The sequence below is a fragment of the Myxocyprinus asiaticus genome, chromosome 1 (assembly GCF_019703515.2).
Source record: "Myxocyprinus asiaticus isolate MX2 ecotype Aquarium Trade chromosome 1, UBuf_Myxa_2, whole genome shotgun sequence".
NCBI lineage: Eukaryota > Metazoa > Chordata > Actinopteri > Cypriniformes > Catostomidae > Myxocyprinus > Myxocyprinus asiaticus.
The window spans coordinates 60,374,834-60,393,697 of NC_059344.1; the positions used below are offsets into that span (position 1 = coordinate 60,374,834).

The 18,864-nt window shown below is 38.0% G+C and overlaps 1 protein-coding gene across 1 annotated transcript in view; it reads right to left on the reverse strand.

The window, feature by feature from the left end:
- Positions 1-18,864, reverse strand: part of LOC127440404 (ubiquitin carboxyl-terminal hydrolase 47-like) — a 57,586-nt gene that overhangs the window by 35,714 nt on the left and 3,008 nt on the right. Inside the window, exon 2 of the mRNA XM_051696950.1 lies at positions 1,293-1,487. Within this exon, the coding sequence (XP_051552910.1) occupies positions 1,293-1,487 (195 nt within the window). The remainder of the gene's footprint in view (positions 1-1,292; positions 1,488-18,864) is intronic.

The following is an 18,864-nucleotide window of genomic DNA, read 5'->3' on the forward strand; positions in this document are numbered from 1 at the left end:
CCAGTGACCTACTCAGAGTGTTAACAGCAGCTACAGTCCCTGCGCTCTGGGTTAGCACTGGGATTAACACACAGGTGGGACAAAGAGCCGAGAATATGACATAGCATGTGTTCTCATATGTTCCAATCATATCGCAACAGCATTGTGGTAATAATATCCCACTGACACAGAAATGCAGCAACAGGGTTTGATGCTCGACGCAGCACAACGAAAAGAACAGAATGGAAGTTCTTTTAACTTGGCATGCGTGTAAAAGTCATGACTGCTGTGTGAGATGCTAAAAAAAACAAAAGAGCAATGTATATCGTGACAACCGTCAAAGACGTCTATCTAGCGTGTTTACATTGAAAAAAGTAATTGAAAAGTTTTCTTGTTTCAAAGGGGGGCTTGAACCAAAAAAATTGAGAACCACTGAACTAGCCTCCCATACGTCTATAAGCCACAATTTGTACATTTATTTACATTAGGCTTTTCCGTCTTCGTTTGGACTATGATCGACTTAAAGTCCTTTCCTTCTTTTAGTCTTTGGAGTACTTCCTCCCATATTTTACCTAATCATATTATTGTTGTTAATAACTGCTATTTCTCAACAGTTCTTCCTTCTGCAAGTTTCTGGTGTGGACGTGACTCACCAAATGCTATTGAGAGCCGTCCGTCTTTACACCGCCTTTAAATGTATTTACACAGCAACAATCGCGGGAAACAATGTATATTGCGCAAAAATGTTATATTGGTGGAAAAAAACGTTGCCGATAGTATTGATGCCGGTGCACAGCTAAAAGCGCACTGATTGTTAAGACAACGGTGTGCTGTGTGGTTGCCAGATATTCAGTCCGGCAATCATTATACATAAGATGTGGTATTTTCATTCTTTAGTGCCTGACATCAAACCTTTTAAGTATACAAAAAAATAAAAAAACAGTTGTGTTTTCAAATGAGCCAATTCTGGCATGAAACCCTGGCAACACTGCAGTCATGTGGGGAAGAGAGAGAGAGAGAGAGAGAGAGTGAGTGATTGAGTGTGTAGCTTGCATCTGCGCTGTTCAGAAACACTCTTCAGAAAGTATTCTTCTTGAACTTCAAATTAAAAGGTAGCTTACTCTGTAGAACTTGTAAACAAACAAGTTTTTAACATTCATTCTTGAGATCTAACAAACATGTGGAATGAATTTCCTTCCCCTCGATTGGTATGAAATGTATATCGTGATAAATATCGATATCGAACGATGTGTAAAAATGTTAACATGATAATATTTTTTCGTATATCGCCCAGCCATACTGGAGAGACTCACCATTTCAACAGAGCTGGCCCATGATAGGCAGAACGTGCCATTCACATATCCCGCCTTGTGAGCCACATCCTCAAAGAGTTTGTTGATGGTGGTGGAGGCGGGCAGGTTGAGCGTCAGCCTTTCATTGACGGTCTTGGAGTTGGTGGTGTCCTGCACGATACACAGCACTCTGGGTTCCTCCGCTGCACTTTCAATCTGTAATTCACATTAAATGAGCTCACTTGTCAATCTGAGAGCTGACTGATCGCTTGATGTCGAGAAATTCATCAGACAATAGAGAAGCACTACACAAGCAAAAGTGGTGATCTTGGTTGTGCTTTGCTGTATCAAAAGAGAACTGACTAATCAGATTTACATAATACTTTGGAGAACACAGCTTCATGAAGTATGTAAACAAGCTGAAGTATGCAATGTATTTCCATGCCTATGTTCATAGTGTGGAACTATCATATTGCAACAAAGATACTGCAGTTGGGGGCCTGGGTAGCTCATCGAGCATTGACGCTGACCACCACCCCTGGAGTCACGAGTTCGTATTCAGGGTGTGCTGAGTGACTCCAGACAGGTCTCCTAAGCAACCAAATTGGCCCGGTTGTTAGGGAGGGTAGAGTCAAATGTGGTAACCTCCTCGTGGTCGCAATTAGTGGTTCTTGCTCTCGATGGGGCACACAGTAAGTTGTGCGTGGATCACGGAGAGTAGCATGAGCCTCCACATGCTGGGAGTCTCCATGTTGTCATGCACAGCGAGCCACATAATAAGATGCGCGGACTGACGGTCTCAGAAGCAAAGGCAACTGAGACTTGTCCTCCGCCACCCGGATTGAGGTGAGTAACCGCGCCACCATGAGGACCTACTAAGTAGTGGGAATTAGGCATTCCAAATTGGGGAGGAAAAGGGGATAAAATAAGAAATATATATAGTGCAAGCTGCAAAGTGAATGGTGACCTGGGCTGTCAAGCAAGATTTTCAGTGAATAATGACTTAAATTTCAGCCTGTTCCTCAGACAAATTTATCATATGACTTCAGAAGACTTTGAGCATAGCATTTCAGTCACTTGGACTACTTTTAATGTTTTTACGTTGCTTTTTGTCCTGTTTTGGAGCTTGATAGTTGATAGTCCCAGGTCCCCATCAACTTACATTCTATTGAATTTTCACAAGAATTTTCATTTCTGGGTCAACTATCCCATAAAAACTGCAATCCAGCATAAAACAAATAAGGTTAATTAAGCATAAACAAAGCATGACCGTGCCTGTGAGTAAATCAGAAACCGTCAGTAATTATCAACAGTTATTATATAGACCGCCCAGGGTGGTTATAATACAGACAGTCTTAATCACACAGTGGCTTCAAAAAGTATTTGGACATTTAAGCCACACTTAAAATGCACGAATGTTTAATAGCATTAGATAACAAAATATCAAACCAAGTGGCATTTATTTTAAAAGAAATACAGCACAAGCTGGGGGTGGGTAAAATACTGTTTTTCTGATTAATCGCGAGCTTCATTTGAACAATCTCAATATCAATTCTTAAATCCCAAGATCGTTCTTTCACTCAATACGCAACCCTCTACTACAATGAGGAAATACCTTGCATTTGCAACCAAATTTGGCGATATACATCTAAAATAAATATATTTGGCAACTGGCTGGTAAAAGTTTACATTTCACTCGCCAGTAATTGTGTAATTTAGTCGTGAAATGTTCAGCAGCATGATCCTTTCACGGCGTGCTGAGAGTAAAAGTTGTTCCGTGTAATGTGTGTCCAAGACGAGATCCACACGACCCATTTGTCATTGAATACGGTCTCTTTTAATACCCTTTCTGTTCTTTAATTTAATTCTAATCATGCAACACACAGATGAGGTAAAGCCATTCGAGTCCTCTTTAGTTAACATACGCTCATTTAAAGGCGTTGTTTACAGAAACGCTGTTTTTTGTTAAAGAGACAGTACCAGTTTAGCACGTGTTCTATGAATCCATGTAAATACTTGTAAAAAAAATAATAATATATGAAATATAATAAATTAATATTTTCCAAATGTACCTATTTAGAAGGTCCCCTGTATAATTAACAGCATTAGCTGGGAGATAATTTATTTTATAATTTAGGCAAAAGGGACATTATAACTGAAATAAACCCCTATGAATCGATATCGAATCGAGAGCTAGCGAATCGGAATCGAACTGAATCGGGAAATCTGTATCAATACCCAGCCCTAGCACAAACACACTTTTCCAGCAAAACCTAAAAAAAAAAAGACGGTTGTTGGGTTTTAAGTGATGAAACAATATACGCTTCAAACTGACTGTGATGAACTACACCTGTTCCTTTAAAGATGTGCAGTGAAAAGAAAAAGTTTTATTTTGGTCTGTTCTTACCCAAAACCAATTAGATTACTTTAGAAGATATGAATTAAACCAGTGGAGTCAAATGGATTACTTTTATGCTGCCTTTATGTGCTTTTTGAGCTTCAAAGTTTTGGTCACCATTCACTTGCATTGTATGGACCTACAGAGCGGAGATATTCTTCTAAAAATGTTTGTTAGTACTCTGCAGAAGAAAGAAAGTCAGGAATGGCATAAGGGTGAGTAAATGATGAGAGAATTATCATTTTTGGGTGAACTATTCCTTTAAGTTTCCAAATTCTTTGAGGCCACTGGATATATGCAATCAAGTCCATAAAGTGGACTCTCGGCCCCAATGACTTTCAGCTAAAGAAACGATCATGTTACTAAAAGCACCGCACTCGGATGGAGTGATCCAAGAATGATGCAAGCAAAACATTTCTGAGACAATTTTAGCGGGATAACTCTGAAAGTAGATTATTAGAAAAAGAACAAGACTACAAATGCATATTTTTTCCACACAGTGAAGGTAAATGGTGACGGAGGCTAACATTTTGCGTTTGTGTTCCACAGAAGAAAAAAGTAATACAGGTTTAGAACAACATGAGGGTGAGTAAATGATGACAAGATTTGTATTTTTGGCAGAACTATCCTCTTTTAAGAGTAGTGACAGTTCACAGACAATTAAATTTTTCACACTACACTCAAATTTCCATTAGCCTGTAATAATAGCACTGTGCCCGCACCCTCTATTCAAAGCAGCTGATTCTTACTGACGTCTTCATTTGGGAGTTAGTGTCAAATGAATCACCATGCTGCCAACACACACGCATGCGATACACACACAGCTACCTCTGTGAACCTCTTCTGCATCTCATCAAAAATACTCTGCCTGCAACTCCAAAAAGTGCCCTGATAATGACAGAACAACAAAACAGTGTTCAAGAAAAGGCAAAGCAGCCCAGAGCGTGAGCATCACGACATGACTGCGTTTGATGCCTGATATCTGTTAAAGGTCAATAGTCAGGGGAACACTGGAGAAAATGTGAACATACCTCTGTAAAAGACACACAGATGTCAACACAAGCAGAGGCATTATCAGATTAGAGGGTATTTTTATCAGGGATAATATCGTTAGGTGCTGACATGAAACAGGTTGCACTGTACTGTGGCAAGATGTTGGTGCTACAAAGGGTCCCAGTAAAGAAAAAAACAAATTTCAGTGAAGTAGGGCTGTGCAATATATATCGAATATTTACAATTTAAGAACTACTGAAATGCTTTAATATAACAGTTTGCGCATGTCAAGCGTTTCCACACAGCAAAGGGCTGCAATTTAATTAAATAGTCTGCTTGCGCTGCTCGCTTCAAAGTTTATATGTGCTGCTCTGTTCTGTTTTTATTGTGTTATATTTGCACCAAGTTCGGCTCCGTTTGCTTACGTGCGATGAGCGCGTTAACCGGTGTATCCTGGGTGAAGCAGACTTTATTTCCACGGCGGCAGCCTCTGCCTCTCTACTGGGCAGAGGTATCATAATAATAATGTGTGGGATACAGATGAGGTATAATCCAAGCATCTTTAGCATCTTGAGACCGCAGGCATGCACTCTTTCTTTCTCTGTTCTTCTCACAGAGCGTGTTCTCCTCATTAAAGCTCCAGTGGTAACAAGTGAACACGGAACTAATATTACCAACATCTAACAAAATAAAATGGCAGGGAAAGTAGATAAATAAAATAAATCAATATACAATATTAAGATACAATAGATTATACTACTAAATGCACTGTTAAACTATAATAATGAAATATTTTTTGAAGAATATTTCTGCTCTGTAGGTCCATACAATGCAAGTGAATGGGTGCCAAAATTTGGAAGCTCCAAAAATCATGCAAGTCAGCATAAAAGTAATCGATACGACTTCAGTGTTTTAATCCATATCGTCAGAAGTGATGTGTGTGGGTGAGAAACAGATCAATATTTTAGTAATTTTTTGCTAGAAATTATTTTCCCTGTCCAGTAGGGGGCGATATGCATGAAGAATGAGAATCACCAAAAACACAAGAAGAATGTGAAAGTGAAAGTGGAGATCGACTGAGCAGGTAGAAGAATTTATAGTAAAAAACAAAAAAAAAGGAATTAGATATTGATCTGTTTCTTACCCACACCTATCATATCACTTCTGAAGACATGGACTAAACACCTGGAGTCTTATGGATTACTTTTATGCTGATTTACGTGATTTTTGGAGCTTTAAAATGTTGGCACCCATTCACTTGCATTGTGTGGATCAAAAGAGCTGAGAAATTCTTCTAAAAATCTTCATTTGAGTTCAGCAGATGAAAGAAAATCATTCACATCTGGGATGGCATAAGGGTGAGTAAATTATGAGAATTTTCATTTTTGGGTGAACTATTCCTACAACAGTGACACTGAGCAGAAAGCTTGTATATAACCAGTTTTGATTGAGCTGCTGATAAAAGGTTAAACGATAGGAATTGGGATCGTTATCAGCCGATTTGATGAAAAGAACATCAGTGATCAGCATCGGCTCTAAAACCATGATCAGAGCATCTCTAATATTCAAGTTGACTGGGCTCCAAAAAATGATGATGATGAATAGTGGGCTGAGACCCTATGACAAATGGACAAAAACAAATACACAGCGGAATGGTACAATGTGAATATGAAGAAAACATGTTTTTCTTTGTTTTACCGTGCTCCATCACGGCCCAGCCACGCCCTCCTCCTCGTCACACACTGTTTTATTGGTTAATTTATTTATTTATTTGTTTATGGCTGAAGTAAAAAGATCTGAGTTTGGCTCTTTTTAAGAGGACTCGTGTGTGAACTCTAGAATAGCGCAAGTATTTTTATTGGCAGAAAAACATGGGCAATGCATTACCAAATTTTGGTTAAGAAATCACTCGTTTTTTTGTTTATCATCAATCGCAATATTTTTCAAAATAATGACTTTTTGTCCAAACCGTGCAGCCCTACTCAACTGGCACAAATTATGTAAATAATAAACGTAACAAAAATAATTTATACGATAAAATATCATATTCATTGATGGAATACATAGATTTGTTCATTTTCACAAAGCTAAAATGTGACCAATATGATGCAAAAATGAAATACTTAAAATTAACAAAATTAAATATTTTCGTAATGTACATAGTAAGAAGGTCCCCAGTATAATTAAAGGGTTATGAAACCAACCTAGTTGAGCACCAGTTTTTCACACCTCAGACTGGGAAATGACTCTAGAAATGGGCGGGAGAATATATAAACATCTGGGTGGGTATTGTGGGCGGGAAGAGGAAAAACAGGAGTGGGTCAAGAGCTACTTCCAAAAACACACACACAACAGAGATGGCTGAACCTCACATTTTGAGTGGAGATGAAAACAAAAGAGCTTGGGGCTGTATATTAATCATGACACAAAAGTGTGAAGAATTATGGCGATAGAGCAGCTTGCAAATCTGTAAAAAGATTTGGATATTTTGTTCAAACTTTTCGGAATGAAGTAGGACTGAAACGATTAGTCGACGTTGTCGACAAAAATTTTCATTGTTGAATAGTCGTTCGATCTTAACGTAACTTAAGATCATATGAAACTCAATTGACTGCACACAAGAGCTCGCACCTGACTGAGGAGAGGAAGAAAACATCTCACAGTCCAGACGCACTCTAAACTTTCCAAACAGCTTCAGGTGATGTAGACCGCAAAGTATGAGGGAATTTTAATGCAAAAATACAAAATAAGTAAATACAGAAGCACTCTTGTTGTGGAATAAGCAGAGCCGGAGCTGACGCTCAGCTTAAGCAAAACTTGTGAGTCGAGCGTCTTTAAAGGAAACATCCCGGCGTTACATCTTTAATGCAGTTCTATTTAATGCGTTATAGCTTTAGAAAAGTTAAAATAATAAGTTAAAATAATAAGGAAACTGGCATTTCTCTGTGCGGTCAGCGCCTCTTCTATGAGTTGCGAAGTATCCCGATCTTAGGGGGAGAGATTGAAACCGCACCCGGCTGAGGTACACTCTGTTGCGGGGACGCTCATCCCTCGAGTGCGCACGCTTAATGCAGCTAGATTATAACACGATGGCAACTTATTGAATCATAATATATGTTACTGTGCATTTCTTATCGTGAAGTTGGCAAAACGCATCTTTATTAATAAGAGTTTGTTTTTTTTGTGTTAAAGATGGATTGAAGTGAACAAAAATGTGAGAGAGGGTAGTCTTCACACCATTATACACTGCAAAAAAATTATTTTATTTGTTTTTGTTTTGGCTATATTGGTTTTCCAATATAAATATCTAAAACTCCTTTAAAACAATGTACATTTACTTCAGCAGCTATACTGTAGAATAACTTTGTTTTTTATCTGAGAATGTTGGATATAATATTAAAAATACAAATATTTTAAAATATCTAAAAATCCTTTAAAAAAAGATGAATTCACCTGACTTGCTTTTAGAGAAAAGATCTTGAATATAAGTGTATTTTGTCTTTGCTGCACATGCAAAAGTATAACCAAGTGAAAAAATACACTTATATTTAAGATACATTCTCTTAAAGCAAGTCTAAATATCTTATGTTACTTCTCAAGTAAATGTATCTTGTTTTAAGGATTTTTAGACAATTTAAAATGGAAAAAATGACAAATACACTTGATAACAATCGGATTTTTTTGTAGTGAAATTTTTACTGAATTAAACATAAAAATTATTTTTTCCCTTTAATTCAGTGAATGTCATTTAGAGGTATTTTTAAAAGATGATTTTGTCCTCTTTATTGTTAGCAAGCACGTTTAATACAACCTATTAAGTCAGGCACAAGCTGAATAGTCAGTTTAGAGCTAATGATTAATCGTTGCAATAATCGCCCGAATAGTCGAATAATCATTCTAATAATCGTTAGATTAGTGGATTATCAAAATTATCGTTAGTTGCAGCCCTAGAATGAAGTGAGAACAGCACTCAGAGCAGACATTACCATTAAAACCAGCCCTGCTTTATGACTACAATAATTCATAGAAATTTATTCTTACAAGGAGTGTTTCGGGTTTAATACAAGTTAAAATCTATTGACAGTGTTTGTGGCATAATGTTGATTGCCACAGAAAAAAATTTCAACATCCACATTCAATGAAAATAAACTGGTCCAATAAACAAAATATATACACTGTTTTTAAAAGTATAGCCACAATACTTAAGCATAATAAGTTTTAATATGACTTTAAAATTGCTCTAAAATTGATAAAATCGCTTACTAACCTTGTCTGTGTAAAGTGATCCAGTATTTCAACTCCACTGTCATGACGACGTAACACTGGTAATCTTAACATAAGATGGGCGTATATCCCAGAAACTTGATGTAAAGTAAATCAAAAATAGAGTTTTTGGTTTTCATCATTGTCTTCTGTTTTTGAACAAGCCGTTATGTTATTCTGATTATGATCAGACGCACGACAAGACGACGCGATCGGCGCCATCTAAACAGAACAGCCTAAACAAATACACTTGGAATACACCACTGCTTTATGTTTGAAGTGCTACAGCAGCCGGCCAACAAACATGCTCACTTTGGTGCGGTTATGAAATGGACTGTGGTCCATTCTGACGTGTAATTTCAATCTAATGTCCATTATCCGACACACAGAGAAGCGAAGGAATCAGCACTCGTGACAGTCCTCCCTCATAAACAACGTGTTAGGAGCGAGACTAGATCAACTGCAGCCAAGAAATGTTCGTGCTGGTTCGGTGATGGACTGCAGTGTGTTTTGTGGAGAGCTTTTGATCTGACAACAGTGTTTATTGTAAAAGTCCACTCTCATGTCTGTTCCCTGAGTGCTGTTGAAGTCTCGTTTGTTACATTCATGAGTATGAATTCTCAGCTGTTGCTGTAATGTGAGCTCATGCATGAGGCAGTGCTGTGACTGGATGGATGTGTTCCTTTCATGAATAATGTCGAAAAATGCTCAGAATCTGGTGACGTAAATACGTGCTGTCCTACCAATAAAGCTGAGATTACACATTTACCTAATTTTTGTGACGTTGCTTCAACTTTCGTTTTGAAACCAGAAGAATGAAATAGCTCAATAAAAAAAATTAAAAAAAACACTACCCGGGGCCTGGAAGCTCAGTGGTAAAAGACGCTGCTACCACCCCTGGAGTTCGCTAGTTCGAAACCCAGGGTGTGCTGAGTGACTCCAGCCAGGTCTCCTAAGCAACCAAATTGGCCCGGTTGCTAGGGAGGGTAGAGTCACATGGGGTAACCTCCTCATGGTCACTATAATGTGGTTTGTTCTCGGTGGGGCGTGTGGCGAGTTGAGCGCGGATGCCGCGGTGGATGGCGTGAAGCCTCCACACGTGCTATGTCTCCATGGCAATGCACTCAACAAGCCACGTGATAAGATGCACGGGTTGATGGTCTCAGATGCGGAGGCAACTGGGATTCATCCTCCGCCACCCGGATTGAGGCGAATCACTAATCGACCACGAGGACTTAAAAGCGCACTGGGAATTGTGCATTCCAAATTGGGTGAAAAAAGGGGAAAAAAAATCCACAAAAAAAAAAAAACACTACCCTTAACAACAAACATAAGTGCTAAGCTTTTTTTTGTAGTGATGTGCAACCTCTACATATCTGTTTTTGGGGGTTCATGACCGTTTAACAGCATTATCTGGGAGAGAATTTCAAAATGAAAAAGCAAAGTGGACATTGTAACTGAAATACACCCATATGAAATCGAAATTGGTTCGAGAGTTTGTGAATTGGAATTGGGAAAGCTGTATCAATACTAGTGGTTGACCGATCTATCGCCGAGGCTGATAAATCAGCCAATATTCCGAATTTTTTTCTTTTCTTTTTTTTTTTCCAAAGAGTTTGATAACTTTTCCCATTTGGTTGATTTTAGGGATGCACCGATCCGATACCTGGATCGGTATCGGCTCCGATACCGAAGCTTATAGACGGATCGGGTATCGGTCCAACGAGCCCCATCCAAATCCGATACCGTGTGTTAGTCGTGTTCATTCCTGTCAAGCTCCAAAAATGACATAAAAGAACCATAAAAACATCATTAAAGCAGTTCATATGACTCGTGCATTTTATTCAAAGCCACCTGAAGACGTGCGATAGCTCTGTGAATCACAAAAGGCTGTGTTTAATAAGTAAATATATAGTATGCGCAGCGCGTTATTGAATGGCGCTGCTCTAACACACACCCTCGCAGCTATTTTTAGCTTTCACGTGTTACGCAACATTTGAGCGCTACTCATGAACAACATCTCAGATGTAGATGCACAATAGTTCGGTTCACTTATAATATGCATTTAGAACGGTGTATTTTTACCAGATTTTGAATAAGAAGCGAATTAAACTACTGTGAACTTGCCTACAAACAAACACATACAGGACTTCCTGGAGAGTTCAGAATGTCAAAATAAAAGCCAGAGGGTTTTAAAGTTAAAGGTGCATGATTGAGAAATATTACTGTTGTATTTAAAATTCTAAAAGTTAATAATAATAGTAATGTATTATTATTATTAGTAGTAGTATACAAATTATAACAATATTTAAGTTTAATGGGTTCCAAAAAATAACTGTGAATGAAAAGTGAACTGATATCTTACAACTAAATTGAACAAAAAAAGATCTGAATCCTTTAAAGTCCAGATACAAGTTGAATGTTTTTTGCAACAAAAAAAAAAAAAGTGTTCTACTGAACACTTAGACTGGAATTACTGTTAATTTTGCTGCAGCATTATCCAGTAGACTAGTTAACAATAAAGTTTTTCTTATTAGTTTGTACATTTATATTGAAATAATGTATAGTTAGAGGTTTGTGTTTCTTTACATATAATTAGCATCACTCAGTGAGGTATAGATATTTTAAACTGTTTATGAAAAAAAACAACATTGATATCGGATCGGTATCGGCCAATACTGAGATTTCAGATATCGGAAGATAATAAGTGGTATCAGTGCATCCCTAGCTGATTTGTTCCTTAAGGTTGCGACAGTGCAGAGCATCACCTGGTTGCACGTGAAGGAGTCTCGTCTGAGACATGTAAACGACACATCAGTTCATTTTTTCAAGAGTTTTAATTTTTTTAGCAATTTTATGTATATGTTAATTACAATAATAAATTGTGTGATATATCGGCATTACATCGGCCACCCTGCTCTCTGGATATCTGCCTTTAAAAACCCCTTATCAGTCGACCACTAATCAATACCCAGCCCTATTACACAGTGCTAAACACTCGACTGTCCCAACTTTTTTGGAGCGCATTGCAAATAATCTTATTGGAAATTAGTGTATATTTTCAAAAAACAATTCAATTCGCAGGGTAAAACATCAAATAATGTGTTGTTGGAGTACTATCAAAATAGCAAAGGGTGAACAGAATTTACAAATCACTCCTTTTTGTTTTTATTAGCATTTTCCATATGGTCTCAACTTTTTCGGAATTTGGATTGTAGGTCATAACGATGGTTCATCTGGTTAAAAAAAAATACATCGCCCCTTTTAAGCGATATTAGAGCAAATATATAAATAGAGATGTCAAAAATTGTCAAAAGGCTGAACAATATATTTTTTTTTATCAATGCTACCCAGCCCTACACTAAAGTCAACAGTATATTAGTAGATACAAGGATCAGCAACCAGGCTGATCAATGCATTTCCTTGCTCAGGTTGCCAGGTTGGATGCCGTCTTGCATCTAAATTTTGCTCATGAACAGTTCCCATGGGGTGTGATAAAAATGATGAGCTGGTGGTGGGATGACGGCCACATCAAAAGCCCAAGTGAACAAAGGTTCCCACCTGGCACACAGACGCCAGCTGACAGAGAGAGAGAGAGAGAGAGAGAGAGAGAGAGAGAGATAGAGAGCCACAGGGGCCTTAGATCCTGCTTAGCATTTCCAGCCTCTTTGAACACTATCAGAGCAAGCCCCTGATTATTATTCAGGGAAATACCATGCATTGTTGGTATAGGTTTACTTTAAAGGCAAAGAGAAAGTCACCCAGCCTGCTTTTATTCTAGATAGTAGTGCAGTACAAAGCAGTGACAGTGAGAAGGCATTACCCCAATGAACCTTAACTTTGTTTGAATATGTGATAAAGTCTGCATTCCTTTTTTCAAGAATATGATGTGGGCAGTTAATGTAAATACAACATTTAAAATTTTTTTTTTTACAGAAATAGTAATGCAGATAAATTATCACCCTTTTGGAGTAAATCTTTTGGTTGAATGACACAAACCAAAAATTCTACTTTGAAATTCAACTAGTTTTGGACTGATGGTATTCATGATAACGGTTTAAAGATTAATTATAATGCTGATATTGTAAAAAACAAGCTAAAAGGCAAAGTATACTTAAGTTACCAGTACATCTTGCGCACATGGTGCGTGACGCAAATTTCATAATCAGAACAGTACTGTACACATGCGTCATACGGACTCGCAGTCAAAGAGTATATTTTAAAAGGCTCGCCACGTGGAAAAATGACCTTAACAGCCTTAACACTGCAGAACTGTGCAAAAGAAAATGTGGGTGGTGTTTGCTTGTGCAAACTCAATGCTATGATGGTAGTATAATGTGGGTGGTTGCCAGGGTGTTGCTATGTGGTAGCTAAAGTGATCCAAGAGGTTTTTAGCATGTTGCTATGTGGTTGCTAGGGTATTCCAAGTGGTTATTATTGCATTGCTAGGTTGTTACTTACTTTCCAAATGACTTTAGTTGGTTTTCAGTTGAAAATGCATTGCTTTTGATCATTTATGCCTCTAATCCAAACTGGAACAGTTTGAGACTTTTTGAAACGATCTCTAGTACAGCATACTTTGGAAACAATGACGTTAAGGAAGGGGGAAAAAATAGGGCTGGGAAATTAAAAAATAGGGAAAATTGGGGCCTGGGTAGCTCAACGAGTATTGACGCTGACTACCACCCCTGGAGTTGGCTAGTTCGCTAGTTCGAATCCAGGGTGTGCTGAGTGACTCCAGCCAGGTCTCCAAAGCAACCAAATTGGCCCGGTTGCTAGGGAGGGTAGAGTCACATGGGGTAACCTCCTCATGGTCGCAATTAGTGGTTCTCGCTCTCAATGGGGTGCGTGGAAATTTGTGCGTGGATCGCGGAGAGCAGCATGAGCCCCCACATGCTGGGAGTCTCCGCGGTGTCATGCACAACAAGCTACGTGATAAATGCGCGGATTGACTGTCTCAGAAGCGGAGGCAACTGCTCCGCCACCCAGATTGAGGCGAGTAACCGCGCCACCATGAGGACCAACTAAGTAGTGGGAATTGGGCATTCCAAATTGGGGAGAAATAAAAAAAGGGAAAATTTACGTTTTTCCTAACTTCCTGTGGCTTATAAAAATTACCAGGAGGTACACGCTCCATTCAACTGCACATCCTAGCACAGAAACTGATTGAGTGGAGCAGCGCACGCTTATTCATTACGCCCAACACAATGATCACTGTACGGAGAATGGAGACTTCACCCGCAAGCAGAGAACCAGGCATGGGAGAGATACGGGCAAGCTGCTGTATCTCTTTGCATTGCCCAAAAACGCTCACTCACTTTCTTCTGAACCATTGTCAAAAGCAAAACCATCGAGTGAGACCCAGCATGTGCGCAATAGAGACTGAGAAGGACCTGGGGCCTCATGTATAAAACTCTGCTTAGATTTCTTCCTAAAAGTGTGCGTAAGCACAAAAGTCAGATTTTGCGTCCGCATAAAAAAAATTCAGATTTATAAAACCGTACGTACGCCAGAACCTGCGCATAGTTCCCTTAATAAATCCCAGCTAGCGGAAGATTGTGCGTACACGCACGTGATTCATTCCCCACCCCCGTCTCCTCCCCAAAATGCCTGTTTTTACTATGCATATCCTCATCTGCATACAATTACCATACGCATTTCACCATCCAAACAAGTGATTACTGCGTTTAACAGTATGAGAAACTGTATTATAAGAGATAAGACTCTAAATGTCACATGTGCCCAAAGGTTAGATGCTACACCATGAAGAAACATTATTTATTAAGATATGAACTTGTTTTCAAAGAATATATCTTGAATATCCCTTGGCAAAATGTTTTTATCTTTGCAGACATAAATCTAACCTAAGCAATTTTGCTTCTCAGGAAACCTTTTAAATCATTTTAAGGGAGATTTTATTGAGAAGTTAAATATTTAGTACTGGAAACAAAATGAAAATTATTAAAATGCTTTGTGCAGCATTGTCTGATATTATCGGATTACTAAGATCTTATATTTGACTGGTATTTTATATTCAAAAAAAAAAAAAGCTGAATGGCAAATGTACTTTTCATAATGTTTTTATTAGACAGGGGTTTCATTGCGATGAGGATCGGGATGAAGTGGAGCAGGCAGCACATTTGATGCGCATTTTATGTGCATTGCTGTACAATACTGTTTCTGATGAGACATGTCTCTCCAATGATCTGTGCGACTACTGAATGTAGCCAGCACTGCCTGTCTTATAGCTACTGTCTGTTTTACTGAGCCACTTCACATCAGTCAGTGTCAAGTGCACATCGCATTACAGAAAATCTTTATTCAAATGCTGTGCTTATCTCAGTACATGATTGTAATAGAACAGAATATATCTCAAACTAAGAAATCTTCACTGTAATTTTTAGTTACTATATGTTCATTCTCTGTGATGACACAGGAAAGTTCTCCAAATGCAGCACATCCCAAACCAATATTTCCCTTTTACAGCTTATATTTGAATGCCTTTTCAATTAGTTACATAAAAATGATTTAGCCTACTATTGGCTTGATAATGATTAATTCTGTTTCAAGTGCTTAACTATATACTTTTTTATTCTATATGTGAATTAAATGAAAATCTGGGTTTATAATCAGTCTGTTCAGTTCATTATTTGTCCAGCTGGAGTCGTCAGTTCACACATACACCATTAAAAGAGTGCGTACGCACAGTCAAGAGTGTACGGCACGTTTATTTTTATAAATCACGATACGTGCGTGGAAAATTGAGTCCGCACATTTCAATGCCAATTTTGTGCGTACGCAACGTTTATACATCAGGCCCCTGGACTTTCAGCAAGCTGCAGCCAGGTATGCTTGTAGAGACTGAAAGCAGCCAGAGAAAATTATAGTTCTGAGATTTTAAACTTCAGCCAATGAAACTTCATACTGACAAATTCTCTATGTTTTATATCTGTAAGTATGCAGTAGTGTGTAATAATGCATTGGTAATGTACACTTAAGTTTATCTTGCCAATAAAATTTTACATGAATTGAATCTGCCCATTTGATCCTATTATTAAAAGGTGATCCTATTATTAAAAAAGTCCACTGTGAAACACCATAAGACTTTGCCCAACTTCTAATTACAGCATGTGATTTTATGGTATGCATACATAAACATCTGCATGTTAACATGATTTTAGCGTGATAAAATCTATTAATAACCTTCTCTTTGTAAAGTTAAATAAAATTGTATTACTTTGTTATCGTGACGACATAACACCATACACCGTAAACGACCATAAAAAAACAACTTTACAGTTAAAATAATACAAAGTTTTAACAGAAGAATTCATGTGTGCTTTTATTAAATTAAAAGCTTCACATTTCTGCATTTAAACCCTCCAAAAACTGGCACTGTAAGTGCCACACTGCAACCTCATTTTTTACTTTTTTCTTTTAAGAAAACAAGGAACGAGTCTAAATTATTTTTTGTGGTAATCAACATTATGCCACAAATGCTGTCGATTGAGCTCAACTTGTATTGAACCCAGAATATTTCTTTAATGTCTCCTTTTATGTTACATGAATGACAAAAAGTCATGAGAGGGAGTATATGACAACAGATTTTTTTATTTTTGGGAGAACTATCACTTTAATACTTAGGGTAACCCTAATTATACTAATTAAACACTACAATTAGTCCTGCATGCCTTAACAAGCATTTTTGCTTTGTATTAATGCTGTTAAATAATTACAAATTACAATTCAAAATATTGCTAAACCTAGTAACCACTATAAACCACACTTATGGGATATGTACTGTAAGTTTAAGGAAAGCTTGTGATGGTTTAGGCCAAATACTATCATGAAAATGGCCTCACCCTGCTGGGTCTGACTCACCCTGTAGCATCTTGTCAAACTGCTTAATTACTGTAAGCAGGTGGTTTTTTGAAACAGCCAGTAGACCCCACAATTTTAACCGAAAAGACCTGAAAATAACCCATTGTGACAACTGACTGCCTTTTATGTTCCGATTTCCTGGTTGCTAGAATGCTAAACATTTCTCCTTTATCTAATGCTGAGAACTGGAAGATGTTCTCTGGGCCAGGTCTTTGAGTTCAGGGGTTGTTGGAGATTGTCAGATATGTGCAGAGATTCTGAAGGGGAGAGATGTGAGCACTAATCTGAAATAATGGCTACAGCAGCATCATTATGTGAACGGATCCTGAGTGCACTCCTGACATTGGACAGTCTTGATTACAGCGAGTTCATCAAGGGCAGATTAAAACGAGTCAATCTGACAATGAAGAGCAATCAGCATGGTGACTCATCATTGGGCTGTATTGCAGGGCCTCAACAAATTGGGCTACTTCTGATGTTATTCGGCAGATGCTTTTGTTCCAATGTGATTCACAAACTAGGATTAAGTGCTTTGCTCAAGGGTACCATGGTGATAGCGCTGTACAGTGATCCCTTTGATGACAACCCACATCCTTAACTATTGGCTACCAGCACAGCATTGACACCTCAACCACTACGTGAAAAACGAAAGGCTCAGTTTGCTCGGAAGGTCTGATGTCAACAGAAGAGGAGAAAGAAAGGGGCTATAAACTTTATGTGCTGTCTAATCAATGATTTCCAGCAGGTCATATCATCACAGAAAACATAATCAGGAGGAAGGGCTATCCTTTTCCTAACATGAAAATAATCATTTTCAGAGAGTATTACCTCCCATAATAAACGAGACAGATTCATGTGGTAATTGGCATTGAGCCACTGAAGGCCATGTTAATCCCGAAGTCCAATTTATAAGATCAACTAGGATCAAAGAGCCTCATTCATTTCAGGCTGAAGTCAAAAACAATTTTTGTTGTTAGGTGTTTGAATGGATTAAGGAATGGTTCACCCAAAAAATTAATTCTCTGATCATTTACTCACCCTCATAGTATCCCAGATGTGTATGACTTTCATTCTTCTGCTGAACACAAAGATTTTTAAAAGGTCCATTCAATACAAAGTGAATGGTGACCAAAACTTTGAAGCTCCAAAAAGCACATAAAGGCAGCGTAAAATGAATCCATAAGACTCCAGTGGTTTAATCCATGTCTTCTGAAGTAATCCAATCAGTTTTGGGTGAGAACAGAACAAAATGTAACTACTTTTTCACTGCACATCTTGTCATTGCAGTCTCTAGGCATGATCATGAATTCAAGCTTGATTATATTTCCTAGTGCTTGACGCATGCGCAGAGCTCTAGATAGCGCTAGGAAGTGTAATCGAGTTTGAAATCATTATAGCCAAGGAGACCGCTGATGTCAAGCTAATATACAGCGAACAGGCATGTACCGAGCAAAGTGGGGGGCAGCAAAGACACATGAACTAACAATTAAAATTACTTCTACAGCATTTATTAATCTTTATTAATGTTAATTTCAAGATATTTTTTAAATCAAATGTTGTGTGTGTTAACATTAGTTAATGCACTAGGAACTAACATGGACTAACAATGAAAAATTGTATATAACCAACAATAACAAAGATTAATAAATGCTGTAAAATACTGTTAATTGTTAGTTCATGATACTTTAATGTATCAACAAATAAAACCTTATTGTAAAGGGTTAACAATAATTCTTGACAAACACATAGCTATTGTTGACCAGCACAAAACCACCCAAAGTTGTAAATATATAGCCAACATTCGGGAAGGGATCATTTTGACAAGCTTCACGATTTGGATTGAAATATGATAAACACTGGATCTTCTCATATTGATGCTGTCATCTCAGTGTTTTCCCGCACCACTAGCTTGTGCAGTGCGGAGTACAGCAGTTAATGCAGGCTGTTAAACGCGGATATGACATGCAAGGCTACATCGCAGTTTCAACTCACTCCATAATGCTGCGGATATCATATCATATACCATTGTCTCAGAGGTCAACGTTTGCAGAACTTAAA